The following is a 22828-nucleotide window of genomic DNA, read 5'->3' as shown; positions in this document are numbered from 1 at the left end:
TGCAAAGGGTTGGCGCTCCCAAATCTCAATCACTTTCCTAGATCCCATCACTAATTTCTGCTCAGAAATCATGTTGGGTAGCCAAAATGTGGATTAACCCTACTGGGACCCAACAGTGTTCAAATTACAAATACAAGTCTAGTTTTTCAATTAGTAAATAAAAAAATAAATAAAAATAATCTTTGGCTGCACCGACAGCTCCGCTGTGGCTACAATGGAAGCCATGCCAGTGCATCGGGTCTGTGGTACGAAGGGTCAAAACACAAATATTGTGGCGTTATCCCTCAAAAATGACAGATGCCAAGTACAAATGTGGAGACTTATATGTGCATCTGAACCCAGAGCAGTGTAAGGAATTGGGATGGCATGGCTTGTGGGGGTGCAGTCTTGCCCCTGCCGTCCCCCACAAGCCATGCCATTCTTTAGGACATTTTGTGTCCCACACGCAGCTGCCCCCTTTAGGACAAACCTATTTTGGATAGTCAACATACGGATCAGCGATGGTCCACAGTAGAGAGATCCCACATGACAAAGGCTCATGTGGAAGCCAACTAGTTCCTTAATTTGCGCTCGCTTGGGTGCAATAACACATTTCTATTTTTAAGGTATATAAAGGGGTGAGAAGGATAGAACTCACAGGCTTTCCTCACTTTGCTTATGGTGTGAGGCCCATTTGCATTCAGCAGAATCAATATTGTAATGAGATGTACATGTTTACACCAAGATAAAAAAAATAAAAAAAATTATTTATCCAAGGAAAGTATAAAAAAAATCCTGCTGTGGTGTTCACAATCCTCTTGCAATAGGACAAGCTGAATGGCAAAACAAGTGCTAGCAATATCCCAAAGGTAATAGGAATGAAAAAATAACTTTTATCCATGCCAAAGGAGTTGAATAGAAAAGTCTTGAGTGAGGAAAAGAAGGGCTCAATTCTAGCTTTACTAGCAGAGGGATACAGTGAGCGTCGTGTTGCCTCCATCCTTAAAATTTCTAAGACAGCAGTCCATTACAACAAGGTCAAGCAGCAGACATTGGGGAACAAAGCTACAGACCGGCAGAGGGCAAAAACGACACTCCACTGACCGGGATGGCAGTCATCTTATTTGAATGCCACTCAGCAACCACAGGATGACATCAAGTGACCTACAAAAGGAATGGAAAATGGCAGCTGGGTTGAAGTGCATGGCAAGAACAGTTCGTAACAGGCTCCTAGAGGCAGGGCTCAAGTCATATAAAGCTAGAAAAAAGCCTTTCATCAATGAGAAGCAAAGGAGAGCCAGGCTGAAGTTTGCCAAAGACCATAAGGATTGGACCATAGAGGACTGGAGTAAGGTAATCTTCTCTGATGAGTCTAATTTTCAGCTATGCCCAACACCTGGTCGTCTAATGGTTAGACGGAGACCTGGAGAGGTGTAAAAGCCACAGTGTCTTGCACCCACTGTGAAATTTGGTGGAGGATCGGTGATGAACTGGGGATGCTTCAGCAAGGCTGGAATTGGGCAGGTTAATCTTTGTGAAGGACGTATGAGTCAAGCCACATACAAGGTTATCCTGGAAAAACAGTTGATTCCTTCTGCTCAGCCAATGTTCCCCAACTCTGAGGACTGGTTTTTCCATCAGGACAATGCGCCATGCCACACAGCTAGGTCAATCAATGTGTGGATGAAGGACCACCACATCAAATCTCTGTCATGGGCAGCCCAATCTCCAGACCTGAACCCCAATGAAAACCCCTGGAATGTAATCAAGAGGAAGATGATAGTCACAAGCCACCAAACAAAGAACAACTGCTTACATTTTTGTACCAGGAGTGGCATAAGGTCACCCAAAAGCAGTGTGAAAGACTGGTGGAAAGCATGCCAAGACACATGAAAGCTGTGATTAACAATCATGGTTATTACACAAAATATTGATTTCTGATCTCTTCCCGAGTTAAAACATTAGTATTGTTGTTTCTAAATGATTATGAACTTGTTTTCTTAGCATTATTTGTGGTCTGCAAGCACTGCATTTTTTTGTTATTTTGACCATTTCTCATTTTCTGAAAATAAATACAAAATTTAGTGCTTGGAAATTAGGAGATATGTTGTTAGTAGTTTATAGAATAAAAGAGCAATTTACATTTTACTCAAAAATCTAATATATAAAGCTCAAAGTGTGTGTGTGTGTGTGTGTGTGTGTGTGTGTGTGTGTGTGTGTGTGTGTGTGTGTGTGTGTGTGTGTGTGTGTGTGTGTGTGTGTGTGTGTGTGTGTGTGTGTGTGTCCGGGATAGGCATCTGCACCGTCGCAGCTACAGCCACAAAATTTGGCACAGTCACACGTCTGGACCCCGAGAGCGTCATAGGCTATGTTGTGAGGCGAAATTTTAACCCCGCACGTTCCAATTCACCAAACAATTTTGCCCCCGTCTACATACTGGGGAAAAAGTGCGCGCGCGTCAAGCCCCGCCCCTCATTATGAGGTCATAATGCCCCTATTTGCATACTGGGGAAGCAGTGTGTGCATATCAAGCCCCACCCCTCATTATGATGTAACAATGGTTGCCATGGCGACGCTGATGTCATCATAGGTTGCAAGCCCTGCCGCCGCTCATTATGATGTCATAATGGTTGACTATGAGATGGAGGATGTGTGATGGGTATATAGGCACTGGACTATGGGATGGAGGATATGTATGACGGGTATATGGGCTCGGGACTATGGTATGGCGGATGTGTATGACGGGTATATGGGCACTGGACTATGGGATGGAGGATATGTATGACGGGTATATGGGCACGGGACTACGGGATGGAGGATGTGTATGACGGATATATGGGCACGGGACTATGGTATGGAGGATATGCATGATGGGTATATGGGCACGGGACTATGGTATGGAGGATATGTATGGTGGGTATATGGGCACGGGACTGTGGGATGGAGGATATGTATGACGAGTATATGGGCACGGGACTATGGGATGGAGGCTATGTATGACGAGTATATGGGCACGGGACTATGGGATGGAGGCTATGTATGACGGGTATATGGGCACGTGACTATGGGATGGACGATGTGTGATGGGTATATGGGCACTCGACTATGGGATGGAGGATGTATGATGGGTATATGGGCACTCGACTATGGGATGGAGGATATGTATGACGGGTATATGGGCTCGGGACTATGGTATGGCGGATGTGTATGACGGGTATATGGGCACTGGACTATGGGATGGAGGATATGTATGACGGGTATATGGGCACGGGACTACGGGATGGAGGATGTGTATGACGGATATATGGGCACGGGACTATGGTATGGAGGATATGCATGATGGGTATATGGGCACGGGACTATGGTATGGAGGATATGCATGATGGGTATATGGGCACGGGACTATGGTATGGAGGATATGTATGATGGGTATATGGGCACGGGACTATGGTATGGAGGATATGTATGATGGGTATATGGGCACGGGACTGTGGGATGGAGGATATGTATGACGAGTATATGGGCACGGGACTATGGGATGGAGGCTATGTATGACGGGTATATGGGCACGTGACTATGGGATGGAGGATGTATGATGGGTATATGGGCACTCGACTATGGGATGGAGGATATGTATGATGGGTATATGGGCATGGGACTATGGGATGGAGAATATGTATGATGGGTATATGGGCATGGGACTATTGGATGGAGGATGGGTATATGGGCACTCGACTATGGGATGGAGGATATGTATGATGGGTATATGGGCACGGGCCTATGGGATCGTGGATGTGTGATGGGTATATGGGCACGGGACTATGGGATGGAGGATTATTATAATTTGTTATAACTAACCACAGTTAGTTACTATGCCTGGGCAGCGCCGGGCTCTTCAGCAAGTATACCTATAAAGAGAAAAATCAGACAAACTGAAAATTTTGCAGTGGTCTCTTAATTTTTGCCAGAGCTGTATATATAAGCAAAAACATCACATCACGATCCTTACCCTCCATAGCGTGGATGATAATTTGCCTCTCGACTCAAATTCCTCTTTTTACTATGGCAGACCCCCATGTGATGAAGCCACATGACCTCATTGTAAGTCGGATCATTCTGCTATACAGATTTATTTTAGGTTGTTTTATGACATCCCATCTGTAATATAACACAGCACTGTGCAGGATCACCCGGGAAACACTGATTAATTAGGAATCGGTGATTAATCATCCACAGCAGACTTAATTTGTGGGAGTCTGATTGCCAAAACCCCCACCGATTGCCAGAAATGGGAAACTTCCGTCCCCCCATTTGAATGGGACGTCAGTCAGGCATGCGCCCTCCATACATGATCTGTGGGACCGCCAAACGTACAGTGTCCCAGCACTGAACTGTGATTTCTCTCAATGAAAGGCGTGGAAGTTCAAGGCCCCTATGAAAGTGATCAGTTGGGGTCTCGGCAATCAGACCCCTACCAATGTAGTACTGATCACTGATTGGGTGGATTGTTCTTCCTGGAATATCCCTTTATATCTGAAGGACCGTCCGTTGGAATGTCTATTGGGGATCCATATGATCGATGGGGGGGGACTATGGCGCTTCAGTGAATGGGGTCTGCCAGTGTGGAGGAGCCACCACTGATCCCGAACATTGAGGACCTATCCCAAGTACATGCTAATCTTGCAAAAGCCCTCTAAACTTCTCCCAATTGTAGAGAAAAGTGATTGCTATTTAAGCAATTCCCGATCATAACTGAATCCTGCAATCTGCAAATACCAGGAGCATAAACTGCCCTACATATCTGGGGAGGATACATCCAGCCCTGCCGCCTCCACACGTCATGTCATCCAGCGGCACGCACTATATATAAAGAATATAAAAGCCATGCTATTGCAGAAGTACTGTATGCACGGTCCTGTAATGCAGCCGTGCACGCAGGAATCGCTGTAATGTATTTCCTGGCTTTGAATGGGTCGGTGATGATTTCACAGCTCGCACATAGATTGGCAGCAGCATCAGGGTTATAAATACCCCGCAGCTGCTGTTGGTCTGTGGGGGCTGGGATCCAACGCACAGCTCCAGCGCACGAAGCCTTGAGAACCCACGTGTCATTTAACAAGTCAGCATGCTAGTGGTATTACCTCTATATATCGCCTGTACCAAGAGGACAATGTTAGGGTTAACCCTGGGACGGGCCCCAAGACCGAAATAAACCTCTGCACCCTGATGTGCCGACCATGGAGTGGAAAAGTGGCTTGGCCCCTACACCTTCCTCCTGAGGGGGTCCTGTCACACACGTCCTATTACCATATGTCTAAGGGATGTTCACATGCAGTGGAGTTGCTGCAGAAAATGTAGACACATCTAGTGTACAGAGACCATCAGGGGAGAAAGGTAATGGGAATTGTTTTGGTGATTTTACTGAGGATCTGCAGAAAAAAAGAACAACAATTGGAGTTTGCTGAAGATTTCGAGGTTCCCATTGAAATTTGTCAAAGAAAAGTGCAAACAAGCAATAATAGCGGCGTCAGCAGCAGCGTCCATGTATGTGCCCTGGCAGGATGAATACATGGAAACAATCCCTCCATAGAGAAGTTACTACATGAGCACTAATAAGTAGGATGCCTGACTGATGGTGGCTCAGTAAGTAAGAGCACATGCAATGCCCTGCACTTGTGTCAGGAGAAAAAGCTGCCCCACATGTCATCCTGATCTGTCTACTAATACACACCAGCTCTTTCTGGAATATCCCGATCAGTTCTTTGATCACTCCCTAAAATATAAAGTCTGTCTGGGTAACGTCTGGTGACCCCGGTGACCCTGCAGCCAATCACCAAGTTTGGCCTCGTCTACCTATGCAATTATAATAATGAAGGAACCCTGTATATATATATATATATATATATATATATATATATATATATATATATATATATACACACACATACACACACATATAAAAATATATATATATGCAAGCACCAGTGTTCATGCACACTACATAAAAGCACTTGTAGCCTTATAAAATTAAATATATAAAATATATTGTATATAGATTTTAGATTTGGGCAGCAATATAAATGTAAGCTTCACATAAACTGTATTCATCTATAGATGTGTGCATTGCATACACCACACATGCTATATTTATACACACACACACACACACACACACACACACACATCACTACTATATACACCGCAGTTATTCGTATACATAACAGATACTGCATATACATGTATACAAGAACAAACGTGTTACATATATACAAATAAACCTGTAAATCATATGAAAAATAACATCACATATATACATGTAGATTACATATATACAAGCGCTAACAGAATGAAGACTTATATACCACAGGCACTGATATATACGATACATATATGGCAAAACACGTGTTAGGCTGGATTCACGTTACGTTTAGGCAGTCCGTTAGACACCGCGGTATATATATATAGATATACTGTAGTATGATCCTATAAATAAATTATATTATATATATATACACACACACACATTTCTATACACATGAGATGAGCTCAGCCGCCGCTCTCACATGCCATCAGAGATAAGAATATGCCAAGTGTCCGGGAGGGGGTACTTACCCGCTCTGGCTATCCAGGCTGGGGCTGCGCGCCTCCGGGGCCCCCGTTATCTCCCGTTCGGTCATTCTCTTTTGCTTTTTTTGCTTCTTCTTGCTCTTCTTTCCTGAACTGTTACCTGAAACTAGAAAATAAACGGTAAAGCTCCAACTGATCCACCAAGGGGTTAAATTTAAAAAGTCACGAGGAAACTTTATATGGGTGTGTGTAATGATGGGAAGTTAAGGAACACAGCGCAGGCAGGAGGGGGTTAATGAGCCTGTATACAGGGTATAATGACTTGCAGATAATAAGACTGGCACACATGGCAATGCATATATATACCCCTCCCCCACTCTGACATAGGGGTCCCCACACTGTCCTCCTGAGGTTTTGGGGTCCTCACCTTTCTTGGAGCTCATGTCAGAGTCTGAGAGACAGACATAATGTGCGAGGAGAGACAGGAGGCCGGAGGAGGGGGACAGACAGCCGGCAGCAAGAAAAGAGACAGCTGCACCTGGAGATGGAGAAGACACCGCCGGCACCCAGAGATGTCAGACCTGGCAGCTGAGAGACCGGAGAGGCGGCCGGGGAGGAGCGGAGATGTCACCACAGCGCCACCTGGTGGGAGGGAGGAGACGTGACAGCTGTGCGGCGGCCTGTGGCTGCTCCAGGGAGGGAGTGCACAATGCGAGCTATTGTTCCCTGCTATCAGCCATCATCTCAGCTCTTGTTCTCTGCTATCAGCCATGATCCCACAACATCCTATAACCTCCTCAGTATCCAGATCTTCCAGTTGCATCAAATTGTCAGCGCGGTCGTTTCATTGGATTTTCTTTTTTTTTTTTTTTTTTTTTAGTTTTTTTTTCTTTTATTATATTTTTAAATAATTATACATTTTTCTAATTCTCAGATCTGCACCGCCACATGATCCAGAAACATGACGCTGTCAGTCAGTATGAATACGGCGATATAAAACTCATTTATTTAAAGGGTTAAAAAACAAATCTGACCTTGTTTTTGTAGGGAGCGGTGGGCACTATGGTACTGTGTGTGGGGGGATGAAGGGGGGCATCGTACTGTGGGAGGGCTGTGGGGACATTCTACTATGTGTATGGAGGGCTGTGGGGGAATCATACTGTGTATGGAGGGCTGTGGGGGCATCATACTGTGTATGGAGGGCTGTGGGGGCATCATACTGTGGAGGGCTGTGGGGGAATCATACTGGGTATGGAGGGCTGTGGGGGCATCATACTGTGGAGGGCTGTGGGGGAATCATACTGGGTATGGAGGGCTGTGGGGGCATCATACTGTGGAGGGCTGTGGGGGAATCATACTGGGTATGGAGGGCTGTGGGGGCATCATACTGTGGAGGGCTGTGGGGGAATCATACTGGGTATGGAGGGCTGTGGGGGAATCATACTGGGTATGGAGGGCTGTGGGGGAATCATACTGGGTATGGAGGGCTGTGGGGGAATCATACTGGGTATGGAGGGCTGTGGGGGCATCATGCTGTGTATGGAGGGCTGTGGGGGCATCATACTGGGTATGGAGGGCTGTGGGGGCATCATACTGGGTATGGAGTGCATCATATTGTTTGTGGGGGCATCATGCTGTGTATGGAGGGCTGTGGGGGCATCATACTGTGGAGGGCTGTGGGGGAATCATACTGGGTATGGAGGGCTGTGGGGGAATCATACCGGGTATGGAGGGCTGTGGGGGAATCATACCGGGTATGGAGGGCTGTGGGGGAATCATACTGGGTATGGAGGGCTGTGGGGGAATCATACTGGGTATGGAGGGCTGTGGGGGAATCATACTGGGTATGGAGGGCTGTGGGGGCATCATGCTGTGTATGGAGGGCTGTGGGGGCATCATACTGGGTATGGAGGGCTGTGGGGGCATCATACTGGGTATGGAGTGCATCATATTGTTTGTGGGGGCATCATGCTGTGTATGGAGGGCTGTGGGGGAATCATACTGTGTATGGAGTGCATCATATTGTGTGTGGGGGCATCATACTGTGTATGGAGGGCTGTGGGGGAATCATGCTGTGTATGGAGGGCTGTGGGGGCTTCATGCTGTGTATGGAGGGCTGTGGGGGCATCATGCTGTGTATGGAGGGCTGTGGGGGCATCATGCTGTGTATGGAGGGCTGTGGGGGCATCATGCTGTGTATGGAGGGCTGTGGGGGCATCATACTGTGTATGGAGGGCTGTGGGGGCATCATGCTGTGTATGGAGGGCTGTGGGGGCATCATGCTGTGTATGGAGGGCTGTGGGGGAATCATGCTGTGTATGGAGGGCTGTGGGGGAATCATGCTGTGTATGGAGGGCTGTGGGGGCATCATGCTGTGTATGGAGGGCTGTGGGGGCATCATGCTGTGTATGGAGGGCTGTGGGGGCATCATACTGTGTATGGAGGGCTTTGGGGGCATCATGCTGTGTATGGAGGGCTGTGGGGGCATCATGCTGTGTATGGAGGGCTGTGGGGGCATCATGCTGTGTATGGAGGGCTGTGGGGGAATCATGCTGTGTATGGAGGGCTGTGGGGGCATCATGCTGTGTATGGAGGGCTGTGGGGGAATCATGCTGTGTATGGAGGGCTGTGGGGGCATCATGCTGTGTATGGAGGGCTGTGGGGGCATCATGCTGTGTATGGAGGGCTGTGGGGGCATCATGCTGTGTATGGAGTGCTGTGGGGGCATCATGCTGTGTATGGAGTGCTGTGGGGGAATCATGCTGTGTATGGAGGGCTGTGGGGGCATCATGCTGTGTATGAAGGGCTGTGGGGGAATCATGCTGTGTATGGAGGGCTGTGGGGGCATCATGCTGTGTATGGAGGGCTGTGGGGGCATCATGCTGTGTATGGAGGGCTGTGGGGGCATCATGCTGTGTATGGAGGGCTGTGGGGGAATCATGCTGTGTATGGAGGGCTGTGGGGGCATCATGCTGTGTATGGAGGGCTGTGGGGGCATCATGCTGTGTCTGGAGGGCTGTGGGGGCTTCATGCTGTGTATGGAGGGCTGTGGGGGAATCATGCTGTGTATGGAGGGCTGTGGGGGCATCATGCTGTGTATGGAGGGCTGTGGGGGCATCATGCGGTGTATGGAGGGCTGTGGGGGAATCATGCGGTGTATGGAGGGCTGTGGGGGCATCATGCGGTGTATGGAGGGCTGTGGGGGAATCATGCTGTGTATGGAGGGCTGTGGGGTCATCATGCTGTGTATGGAGGGCTGTGGGGGCATCATGCTGTGTATGGAGGGCTGTGGGGGAATCATGCTGTGTATGGAGGGCTGTGGGGGCATCATGCTGTGTATGGAGGGCTGTGGGGGCATCATGCTGTGTATGGAGGGCTGTGGGGGAATCATGCTGTGTATGGAGGGCTGTGGGGGAATCATGCTGTGTATGGAGGGCTGTGGGGGCATCATGCTGTGTATGGAGGGCTGTGGGGGAATCATGCTGTGTATGGAGGGCTGTGGGGGAATCATGCTGTGTATGGAGGGCTGTGGGGGAATCATGCTGTGTATGGAGGGCTGTGGGGGCATCATGCTGTGTATGGAGGGCTGTGGGGGCATCATGCTGTGTATGGAGGGCTGTGGGGGCATCATGCGGTGTATGGAGGGCTGTGGGGGAATCATGCTGTGTATGGAGGGCTGTGGGGGAATCATGCTGTGTATGGAGGGCTGTGGGGGCATCATGCTGTGTATGGAGGGCTGTGGGGGCATCATGCTGTGTATGGAGGGCTGTGGGGGCATCATGCTGTGTATGGAGGGCTGTGGGGGCATCATGCTGTGTATGGAGGGCTGTGGGGGCATCATGCTGTGTATGGAGGGCTGTGGGGGCATCATGCTGTGTATGGAGGGCTGTGGGGGCATCATACTGTGTATGGAGGGCTGTGGGGGCATCATACTGTGTATGGAGGGCTGTGGGGGCATCATACTGTGTTGGACTATGGCAACCATTATACTGTGTATGTTGGGCTCTGGGGTCATAATACTGTATGAGGGGCTGTGTGAACCATTACACTCTGTATGTGGGGCTGAGGGACATCATAATGTGTACGAGGGGCTGTGGGAACCATTGCACTCTGTATGTGTGGCTATGTGGGCGTCATAATGTGAATAGCGGGCTGAGGGACATCATACTGCATGTGAGGCTCTGGAGGCCTTCACACTGGGTGGAGGCTATAGGAACCATCATACTGTGTAAGTGGAGCTCTGGGGTCATCATACTGTATGAGGGTGGGAGATGTGGGGCATGTATGAGGAAACAGTATGAGAGGGACAGTGCAGACGCAGAATGGGGGAAGATGGGTGCGAATGCAGTTTGGGGAGCGAAGTAGGGAAATGTATGCGGACACACTATGGGGTTGATTGGGGGGATGGGTGCCGACGCAGTATGTTGAGTGGGGGATGGGTATGATTAATAAGGGGGACAATGTATGCGGAAACATTATGGGGAGCAAGGGTGGGGATGGGTGCACAGTATGGAGAGTCGGTGGGATGTGTGAGGAGGCAGTCTGGAGAGTGAGGGAGTAAATATATGAGCAGACAGTATGGTTAGCTGGGGGGATGCCAGAGGAGACAGCATGAGGAGGGAGAAACATGTGAGAAGACTACTGAGGAAAATAGTGTGGGGAAAGAAAAGTTTAAGTGGGCACAGAATAGAGACTGAGTAGTGTGAGAGGGGTGAAGAATATTGGAGATATAAGATACTAAGCCTCAAAGTATCACGACTCGGTTGTCAGGTGACCCAGGGGCTCCTTCCCTGTCAGTATCACTAGGGGTGCCATCTTCGCCCTATTCCCCCGAGTTAATTCTGAAGGTGAAGATGGGGGCCATGTACATTGCCTTATCTCCTGTATCTGCCTTCCGTCTGTACCCTTCCTGTACACCAACCAGACGAACAAGGCAACACGAACAAGAGCAGCTGAAAATACCACGCATTCAAATATTCACTCACATATAACAGAGCAATGCACCTGGGAGTGGAGGATGGGGAAAAACCAAAGTAGGAGAAGTAAAAGGAATTATCGCAATCACTAAACCAAGTAATAGTCACTGATATACCCACCATATGCCTTCTCAGAGGCGTAGCTAGGGGTTCAGCTCAGGGGGAGGCGAAACATGTGAATGGGACCCTAACAGGAGGACATATCATTGGTTCAACTTGCGTGGCTGCACATGGGCGCAGGAGGTAAGGGGGCCCATTTCTACCTCCAAAGAAGGTGCAATTTTGTATTTTTAGGAGCTCTTGGGCTGCAAAGGGATCATATATTGTTCTTGCACAGGAGCCCTTTCTGTCTGTGTCCACCTGTGGCCCCTAACCAGGTAATCATGATTAAAACTATGATGGTATAGGGGAACCTCAGGAGATGACTGCCCTATTATTGAAAGTAAAAGTCTATACAAAGACCAGCACTGATATCACTGCCTTATGGTTACATTTAGTGGTAGATACCAGCATAGCTCCCAAGCGTTGCGGATTCCGCAGGGACAGTCTTGTTTTTGCTCCACCCACCCGGGAGTCTATTTGTCCCACACTGCAGGGAGATAAGCTGCACGCCCCCCCATGCACCGACCCCATTCTCGCCCTCGCACAGACCCACTGCAGCCCCATACAGCCTGCCCTGCAGTGAGGTGGTCGCTAGGTTGTATTCTCTTCTGTGTCAAAGGACCTGTGATGAGGTCACAGGAGGGGAGAAGTCAGGGGTCACATGATCGGGGCCTCTGTGTCTGCAGGACTCTGCTGTGCTGGTTGTCATTGTGCTGGATGCGGTAAAGTTTATGTGTGGGGTCAGGAGGGGTTTACAGTGTGGATGTAGCAGAGCCATGTGTGTACGAGGTGTACGGAGTAAAGCCGTGTGTGTACGAGGTGTACGGAGTGGAGCCGAGTGTGTACGAGGTGTACGGAGTGGAGCCGTGTGTGTACGAGGTGTACGGAGTGGAGCCGTGTGTGTACGAGGTGTACGGAGCGGAGCCGTGTGTGTACGAGGTGTACGGAGCGGAGCCGTGTGTGTACGAGGTGTACGGAGCGGAGCCACGTGTGTACAGGGTGTACGGAGCGGAGCCGTGTTTGTACGGGGTGTACGGAGCAGAGCCGTGTGTGTGTACGGGGTGTACGGAGTGGAGCTGCGTGTATATGGCGCGGAGTCGCGTGTGTACGAGGTGTACGGAGCGGAACCACATATGTACGAGGTGTATGGAGCAAAGCCGCATGTGTACAAGGTTTAGAGGGTGGAGCCATGTGTGTACAAGGTGTACAGAGCGTGGCCACGTGTGTACAAGGTGTACGGAGCAGAGCCACATGTGTACGAGGTTTACGGAGTGGAGCCAAGTGTGTGCGCGAGGTGTACAGAGCGGCGCCATGTGTGTACGAGGCATACAAAGCTGAACCGTGTGTGTATGAGGTGTGCGGAGCCATGCGTGTACACGATGTATGGTGGGGAGCATTCATACCTCCCATCCGTCCCGAATCCAGCAGGACAGTCCCTAATTTGAGTCTGCCCCACTGCCCCGGCCGGGAGGTTACTTTTCCCGTGGACACAGGAGTACACGGCGGAGCCCCGAGGAGCACTTTAAAATTTGCACGTGACGTTCCACCGGAAGTGACGTGCTGGAAGCTGACCGGAAATGAGGTAATTTCAGGAGGAGATTGTGCCGAACCATGGAGGCACTTCACAGAATGCTTTAGATCCATAACCGTGTCCTCCGACGACAGCGGGATTGCCTTGAAATCAGGGATGTCGGCCATGTGAGCGGATCATGATATGTCCTACACCGGGAGGCTCAGGTGGGCACTATAATGGGAGCCGGGCTGCTATAGTATCTTTATAGAATCTTTCTTTCTTTCTGTCTCTGTTTCTTTCTCTCTCTCTTCTTTTCTCTCTCTGTTCTTTCTTTTGCTCTGTTCTTTCTTTCCCCTTTTTCTCTTTCTAATCTTTCTTTCTCTCTCTGTTTTTTCTTTCTCTCTCTCTGTTCTTCCTTTCTCTCTCTCTGTTCTTCCTTTCTCTCTCTGTTCTTTCTTTCTCTCTCTCTGTTCTTTCTTTCCCCTCTTTCTCTCTCTGTTCTTTCTTTCCTCTTTCTCTCTCTCTCTGTTCTTTCTTTCTCTCTCTATGCTTCCTTTGTTTCACTCTTTTCTTTATTTCTTTCTTTCACCTCTTTATTTCAATCTGTTCTTTCTCTGTCTCTCTCTCTGTTCTTTCTTTCTTTCTTTTTCTCTCTCTCTGTTCTTTTTTCTGTCCCCTATTTCTTTCTCTCTCTGTTCTTTCTTTCTTCCTTCTTTCTTCCTCTTTCTCTGTTCTCTCTTTCCTTTCTTTCTTTCTTTCTTTCTTCCCCCTTTTTCTTTCCCTCTCTTATTTCTTTCTCTCTCTCTGTTCTTTCCTCAGTACCAGTCAATGTGCCAACAGTACCAGCCACTTTGCCCATAATGCGAGCCACTGTGCCCTCAATACCAGTCAGTGTGATCAGCAGTGCTAAATGTGTGCGATTGGGGCGGGGACATGGGTGTGACTAGTTGTGAAATAGGTGTGGTTGGAGGTGTGGCCTAAGATTTGCCGCAGCGCGCTTAGCGTGCCGCAGCCTTTGTCCCTCTTTCCCTTGTTCAAAAGTTGGGAGGTGTGGATACCAGTCCTGCAGGACATATAGAGATTACTGCACAGTTATAGATGGTAACTTACAGAGGACGTTGTTTCTGGTGAAGTCATTCACTTTTCCCGTTTTTTCCATCTGGTCCAGACCGACATGTCAATGTCTCCAGCCAGGACTCATCTGTAGAGATTACAACAAAGACACAGTTGTCTTCTCACATTTCCAGCACCATTCACATGTAGAATCATGAAATCCTAGAATGGTACAGTTGGAAGGGACCTCCAGGGTCATCGTGTTCAACCTGCTCAATGCAGCAATGCAGGTTTCATTAAACCATCTCAGTCAGATGTCTGTCCAGCCTCTGTGTGAACAATTCCATTGAAGGAGAACTCACCACCTCTGGTGGCAGCCTGTTCCACTCATTGATCACCCTCACTGTCAAAAAGTTTTTTCTAATATCTAATGTATATCTTCTCCCTTTCAGTTTCATGCCATTGCTTCTCGTGTTTCTGTGGGCAAATGTATTCCCAACCTGCACAAACTCCTCCTTCATCCTGCCGATACCCCAGTGCTGAGCTCCTGCTGCCGTATGTGCCCCTATTACTGCACCTACTGTGTGGTACAATAACGGCTCCTCTTACTGCACCTACTGTATGGTTCAATAATGGTCGGCTCCTCTTACTGTCCCACATAGTAATGCCCCCACTGCGCACCTTACATCGTAATAATGTCTCCTTTGTGCTCTCTAGATGGTAAAATTGCCCCCTAGAAAATATTAATTTCCTGTGCATGTGCCCTCCAAATTTTGTCCCTAGAAAGTAATAATACTTCATGTGCAACTTTGATGATCACAATACTGAGTGCCCCTGTAACAATAATGTTTAAGTGCCGCCTTAACATTTAATAATGTCCACTGGGTCCCCCCATGTATAATTCCTCTATATACAGTATGCTGGCCCCACAGCTCCCCTATACACCGTATAATGATCCCACAGCTCCCCTATACACAGTATGATTATCCCACAACTCCCCTATACACAGTATGGTAGCCCCACAGCTCCCTTATATACAGTATGATGGGCCCGCAGCTCCCGTACATACAGAATGATGTCCCCCAGAGTTCCCCTATACATATAATGTCCCCACTGCTCCTCCAATACACAGTATAATAGTTACTAGCGTTCTGACACCGTGCAGCGTCTGCACTGAGAGCCCCTTTACGGGGAGGAAAGTAACTTTAAGTAACAGTAACAGGAGGGAAGTAACAGGCAGACTTTCTCTTCCAGTCATAGGGGTTGCACTGGCACAGTTTCAGTCACCGTTCTGTGTATAGAGACTGGTGGCTGTAACCGCACCCCAGCACTAACTGACAGCCACCTCAGCACCGTCTGCCACCCGGTAGTTACCCTACTGGTGCCCCTATAAATAATAATGCTTCTTAAATGCCCACTTAATATTTAACTGAGTCCCCGTATGCACAGTAGTGATCGCCCCAGCATTGCTGATGTGAGCAAGGGGTCATGTGACGACTCTTTCGGCTTCTCCCAATTATCTTCTATTGAGTGAAGTCACATGACCACCTGATCGCACCAGTGGTCTTGGGGGTCTCATGACAGCAGGTACACCCCATCATGATTTTGCGGTCTGTAGTCTCAGAGTGAAGGCAGACAAATATCCCAAGCCTTTAATAATTTTATAATAATAATAAATTGCTTATTATTAAGTTATTAAATAGAATGCAGCTCGTGGTTACTGTACTGTTATGCTTGTTAAGGGGGACAGACAGACGGACATATTTCTCGTGCGAGGATCGCATTGCTATCCTTGGACTGACCGTCAGCTCTCCACACCTATGACAGCTGCATAGTAATCCATCATGCTCGTGTCAGGAGTGGTACCGGCCAGTCCGAAGATTGCGTTGCGATCCTCGCATGAGTTATACGGCCGTCTGTCTGTGCCCTTGTTATACTAATACTGAAAAATTAATCTATTATTAAAGTATTAACGAGCTCACAAGTTAAAAAAAAAGCCCCCTACCTCCCTGGTCACAGCCGCCCCTATCATACCTCCCAACTTTTGAAGAAGGGAAAGAGGGAGAAAGACAGCTGCGTGCACCGCTGCAAATTTTAGGCCATGCCCCGGCCACATCATTTCGCAACTAGTCACACCCATGTCCATGCCCAACCGCACCCATTTAGCACTGGTGATCACACTGACTGGTACTGAGGGCACAGTGGCTGGCATTATGGGCACACTGACTGGCACTAAGGAAGAGAGAAAACAGAGAGGGAGAAAAAAGAAAACAGAGAGAGAAAGAAAGGAGAGCGAGAGAAAGTGTGACGAGCGTCAGCTTACGCTGAGTCGTTTTTCTTTAGAGTGGACCCTCTGGGTCGTGGCACCCACCCACCTAGGGCGAGCTGACCTTGTGAGGAACCACCCCCTATACAGGGAGTGTCAGGGGCAAGACCAAGGGGGTGAGCCACCACGACTGCTGGCACCAGACGGCCGGCTCAGGTAGACACTAGGTACGAGTGTCTGACGACAAGGACGAGTAGGACAAGACAAGACAAGACGTAAGTTCAAGGTATCTTCATTAAGACAACTTCAGGATAACATTCAGTGCAAAAACGTGAGAACAAGCAAACACGCCAAGGTCCATAGCATGGTACGTGCCAGGTGGCACGCCTGGGTACAGGCAAAGGCACAATGGCATCGGACTCCGGACAGCTGGCAACGATCGACATGATCAGGACATCAGGCTGCGGACATCAGCTCTGGACATCAGGCTTATGATCTCTGGCAGCGATCGGCAGGTTCCGGGCATCCAGCAGGCAAACCAGGGTTCAGGCAACGAGGCACGACAGATCTCCAGGCATGGTGCGTGTTAGGGAACACGCCGAGCTTCAAAGCGGGATTCCAGGCAGGGTGCGTGCTAGGGGCACACCAGGATCCAGGGCAAGGTGCAAGGCAGGGTGCGTGTGTAGGGGACACACCAGGGTTCAAAGCAAGGTGCAAGGCAAGGTGCGTGTGTAGGGGACACGCCAGGGTTCAAAGCAAGGTGCAAGGCAAGGTGCATGTGTAGGGGACACGCCAGGGTTCAAAGTCCAACCAACAAGACAGGGTGCGTGTGTAGAGACACGCCAAGGCACAAGGTACAAGGCAGGGTCATGCGCATGCAGAGAGACACGCCAGGGTCAGGGTTCAAGGCAGAGTCCTGCGCGTGCAAAGAGACATGCCAGGGTCAGATTCAAGGCAGAGTCCTGCGAGTGCAGAGGACACGCCAGGGTCAGGGTTCAAGGCAGAGTCCTGTGCGTGCAGAGAGACACGCCAGGGTCAGGGTTAAAAGCAGAGTCCTGCGCGTGCAGAGGACATGCCAGGGACAGAGTACAGGCTAGGACCTGTGCGTGCGAGAGGGCATGACAGGGGACATGGCAAGGCCTGCGCGTACTTTTACAGAAGCATGGGGAGGTATGCCACGGGGCAGGCGAGGGCCTGCGCATGCTAAGAGAAGCACGGAGAGCACAGTGCAGAGACAGCGTGAGTTCAATGAAGCACAGAGAACATGGCTGGGGCACTGGCTAGCTGGACGGGCTGCAGCACAAACAGGCGGGCAAGACTCCAGCGAACCCGACTGGGGCATAGCAGGCGACACAGCTGTCACTGACCGACGAGCACGGCTGAGGCACAAGCACGCGGGCACGGCTGAGGCACAAGCAGGAGGCTAGGAAGGCCAGGCGCATGCAAAGGGCACACGAAGAAACAAGGCAAGGCAAGAAAGAAGGCAAGGCTAGGCGAGAAACAAGGCAAGGCTAGGTACAGAACACGGAGCGGAACGTAGACAGAAATACAGAGCCAGGTCAGAGAGAGAACAGTTAGCAGCGGAGCGTAGGCCGAAGCCCAGAGCCGGGCCAAGGCAGAGCCTTGGGACTAGCGTGGAAATGTGCAAGAGAGCACGATAGGACAGAGTCTAGCAGCAGAGCGTAGGCCGAAGCCCAGAGCCTTGGGACTAGATATAGAAATGTGCAAGAGAGCACCAAAGGGTAGAGTGCGGAAAAAAAGGCAGAGACAAGAAACATGAGAAGTACTACAAGGCTCAGAATAGCAAAGACCAGAGATGGCGAAACAAGCTAAGGCAGAGAACAGCAGAAGTACTACAAGGCAAGGCAAGGACAAACATGGCACGAGAGACAACACAAGACATGGCACGAGACTAGAGGCAGAGTATAAACACAGAGCGTGTGCAGAGACGCACGACAGGGCAGAGTGCAGGGGCACAGAATGCAGGGAGCGACCGAGCAGACCAAGCAGCCATGCAGGGAAGCAACACAATACTCAGCCCTGACCATAGGGAGGGGCGGTCTGATATAGCACCGTAGCACCAGTACTTCCGGGTCAAGACCAGGGAGGGACTTTGGGTTCAGATCCTCCAGGATCATAGAGAGCATCGCTAGAACAGCCTGGCTAGAACCATAGAGCAGGTCACATGATCAGGAGTTCCAGGAATACAGCGGATTGCAGAACCAGAGCAGGGCTGGAACATGGGAAAGGTCACATGATCAGGGGTTTCCAGGAATACAGCGGATTGCAGAACCAGAGCAGGGCTGGAACATAGGAAAGGTCACATGATCAGGGGTTCCAGGAGTACAATGGATTGCAGAGTCAGACAGAGACGGATAGTTACCCAGCAACAGCGTGCAGCCATGAGGTAAGGCATGCGTGCACACTGCTACAGGCATCTTGCAGCACGAGACATAACGGGCATGAGAATTCAGTGCACGTGCACACCGCTCCAGGAGTCATGCAGCATAACAGACATGGCGGGCATGAGAGGCATAACGGACATGACAGGCATAAAGGACATGGCGGGCATGACAGAAAGAAAGAACAGAGAGAGAAAGAAAGAGGGGAAAGAAAGAACAGAGAGAGACAGAAAGAACAGAGAGAGAAAGAAGTAAAGAAAAGAAAGAACAGAAAGAAAGAGAGGAAAGATAAAGAAAGATAGAGGGGAAAGAAAGAACAGAGAGAGAGAAAGAAAAAAGAAAGATTAGAGAGAGAAAGAAAGAACAGAGAAAGAGAAAGAAAATGAGGGAAAGACAGAACAAAGAATGAGAAAGAAAGAACAGAGAAAGAAAAAGAGAGAAAGAAATAAAGAAAGATTCTATAAAGATACTATAGCAGCCCGGCTCCCATTGTAGTGCCCACCTGAGCCTCCCGATGCAGGACATATCATGATCCGCTCACATGGCCGGCATCCCCGATTCCAAGGCGATCTTGCTGACTGCGCTGTCGGAGGAGGACATGGTGATGGAACTGAAGCATTCCTAGTTCCGTCATAATCTCCTCATTAAATTATCTCATTTCCGGTCAGCTTCCAGCATATCACTTCCGGTTCAACGTCATGTTTGAGTTTTAAAATGCTCCTCGGGGCTCCGCCGTGTACTCCTGTGTCCGTGGGAAAAGCCCGCTTTGTATGCTTCGTACACACTTGGCTCCGCTCCATACATCCCGTACACATATGGCTCCACTCCGTACACACACGGGTCCTCTCCATATACCGCATACACACGTGGCTCCGCTCTGTACACCTCGTACACACACGGCACCGCTCCATACACCTCGTACACACGCGGCACCGCTCCATACACCTCGTACACACACGGCTCCTCTCCGTACACCTCGTACACATCCAGCTCCGCTCCGTACACCTCGTACACTCACGCGGCTCCGCTCCGTACACCTCGTACACTCACGCGGCTCCGCTCCGTACACCTCGTACACACACGGCTCCGCTCCGTACACCTCGTACACACACGGCTCCGCTCCGTAAACCTCGTACACACACGGCTCCGCTCCGTACACCTCGTACACACACGGCTCCGCTCCGTACACCTCGTACACACACAGCTCTGCTACATCTACCCTGTAAACCCCTCCTGACCCCACCTTACCTCATCCAGCACCATGAAAACCGGCAGACACCAAGAGGCAGGGCTGTGTGCACAGGACCTGTGATGAGGTCACAGGAGGGGCGGAGTCAGGGGTCACATGATCAGGGGTCTGGGCAAAGGCTCCTGATCATGTGACCCCTGACTCCTCCCTTCCTGTGACCTCTTCACAGGTCCTGTGTAGAGTACAGAGAAGAGAGCAGGCAAGCGATGCTGTGAGTGGCTGCGGGGGGGTCTCAAGCTAGGGCGAAGATGGGGTGCGTGGCGGCTTATCTCCCTGCAGTGCGCGCAGAGGGCCGGCGGCAGGAACAACAGCCAGGCCAGTGGCCGCATCAGCTGGCAAGCGGCCAGATGAGCGGGCGCTGCCGCCCGCGGCCCACATGACAGCGGCCCAACGGGAAAATGCCCGGTTGGGCATATTACCAATCTGGGCCTGCCCCTTCCTCATAATACCCCCATCCTCTCACATTCACCCCCGTGCCTTGTCACCCCTGCCTCTCAATATCCCCATCCTCTCACATTCACCCCTGTGCCGTCCCCCATGCCTCACAATACCCCCATCCTCTCACATTCACCCCCTGTGCCCTGTTCCTGCTGCCACACAATACCCCATCCTCTCACATCAACCCCCCCGTGCCCAAGCCCCCACAATATCCCCATCCTCTCACATGCACCCCCTGTGCCCTGTCCCCCCTGCCAGACAATACCCCATCCTCTCACATTAACCCCCTGGTGCCCTAGCCCACACAATTTCCCATCCTCTCACATTCACCCCCTGTGCCCTGTCCCCCCTGCCAGACAATACCCCATCCTCTCACATTACCCCCCTGGTGCCCTACCCACACAATTTCCCATCCTCTCACATTCACCCCCTGTGCCCTGTCCCTGCTGCCACACAATACCCCATCCTCTCACATTAACCCCCGGTGCCCTAGCCCACACAATTTCCCATCCTCTCACATTCACCCCCTGTGCCCTGTCTCCCCTGCCTCTCAATACCCCCATCCTCTCACATTCACCCCCTGTGTCCTGTCCCCCTTGCCACACAATACCCCATCCTCTCACATTAACCCCCGTGCCCTAGCCCCCACAATATCCCCTTCCTTTCACATTCACCCCCAGTGCCCTGTATCACCTCCCTCACAATACCCCCATTCTCTCACATTCACCCCCTGTGCCCTGTCCCCCTGCCTCACAATTCCCCCATCCTCTCAAATTCACCTCCTGTGCCCTGTCCCTGTTGCCACACAATACCCCATCTTCTCACATCAACCCCCCCATGCCCAAGCCCCCACAATATCCCCATCCTCTCACATTCACCCCCTGTGCTCTGTCCCTACTGTCACAAAATATCCCATACTCTCACATTAACCTCCTGTGCCCTAGCCCCCACAATATCCCCATCCTCTCACATGGACCCCCTGTGCCCTGTCCCCCCTGCCACACAATACCCCATCCTCTGAAATTCACCCCCTGTGCCCTGTCCCCCCTGCCACACAATACCCCCATCCTCTCACATTAACCCCCTGTCCAATGTCCCCCCCAGCCTCACAATACCTCCATCTTCTCACATTAACCCCCTGTGCCCTGTCCCCCCTGCCACACAATACACGAATCCTCGCACATTAACCCCCTGTGCCCTAGCCCCCTCAATACCCCCATCCTTTCACATTCACCTCACAGTGACCATGACATGCCTAAGCTGAATGAATTTAATAAATTCCATCCCCACTTACCGATGAAGCTTGCAGGCAGTGACTGAGGCAGGACCAGGAAATGTCGGGTTTAATCCACACAGAGTGCACTAGGACCCAGTGTGTGGCTGAGACAACCAGAGCCTGCACCGCAGAAACTGCAGCTGCTGCCAGCCAGAAAACAGCTCCTCCGGTGAGACAGCAGCAACGTACACTGCACAGACAGGCTCTGCAACCTGCCGCTGTGCAGTCTGTCAGACGGGGAGCCCACATTGTGCTGCTCTCTCTCTGACACCTCAGATGCTGGCCATGTCTCCCAGTGGGCCCCTGCATGTGACTGGGCCCGGGGCAACGTCCCGCTCTGCCCCCCCCAGTAGCTACGCTACTGCGTCTTCTCATAACTACTAACTCCTAGCCATTCAGCATAAGCTAGGTCTGATGATGTGTGTCAGTCAGGACCCAGATTATATAGGGGATAGGAGTAGCTAACGGAGCTCAGCTGAGAGCCCACACTCCCACAGCTCTCAACATGGCAGATTAACCCCTGTACTGACAAAAGAAATAAACACCATTTAAAAAGGAGAAGTGCTTCTTTTCCGGCTCCTCTCTTTCACAAAGGTTGTGAGTAAGAGATCTCATACCTAGACAAGCTCAGAGCAGGACAAAGGCTTGCTTGCAATATAGGGAACTGCTGAAGCTGCAGACAACTTCTAGAACATTCCAGAAACATAATTTCATAAGGACTTAAGGAGATACTTTACGACCTAGCTGTACATTTTGTATATTTCCGAGATCCCCAGAACATGGCTAATGCCCGCCTGGGTCATGACCTGTTCTAGCACCTAGGGGTATGAAAATACATAGAGTAGCTAGTAGAAACCAGATTGCTAAGCTGTGTTTGGTCTTGACATGTAGCAGGGACCCAGCCGGATCCAATGGTGCCAAAACCGCCTCCCTAGATAACTAAGGAATTATGACCCGTCTTAGGTTTTGTAGTTTTTAGTTGCAGTGGCAAGGGGAGGGGATTTAGG

General features: G+C 50.2%; 1 protein-coding gene across 1 annotated transcript in view; it reads right to left on the bottom strand.

Annotated features, from left to right (window-relative positions):
• The window catches only part of SRPK3 (SRSF protein kinase 3), a 49936-nt gene extending 42581 nt beyond the window's left edge, over positions 1–7355 (bottom strand). The window contains exons 1-2 of the mRNA XM_073590763.1: positions 6974–7355; positions 6592–6712 (exon numbers count right to left, since the gene is read on the bottom strand). Of these exons, the coding sequence (XP_073446864.1) occupies positions 6592–6712; positions 6974–6989 (137 nt within the window). The 5' untranslated portion in view covers positions 6990–7355. The remainder of the gene's footprint in view (positions 1–6591; positions 6713–6973) is intronic.
• Between the last annotated feature and the right edge of the window lie 15473 nt (positions 7356–22828).

This window comes from Dendrobates tinctorius, unplaced genomic scaffold (assembly GCF_039654945.1).
Source record: "Dendrobates tinctorius isolate UK_male_01 unplaced genomic scaffold, ASM3965494v1 ptg000120l, whole genome shotgun sequence".
Lineage (NCBI taxonomy): Eukaryota > Metazoa > Chordata > Amphibia > Anura > Dendrobatidae > Dendrobates > Dendrobates tinctorius.
The sequence above is the reverse complement of the archived record's forward strand: the minus strand, read 5'-3'. Positions and strand labels throughout refer to the sequence as shown.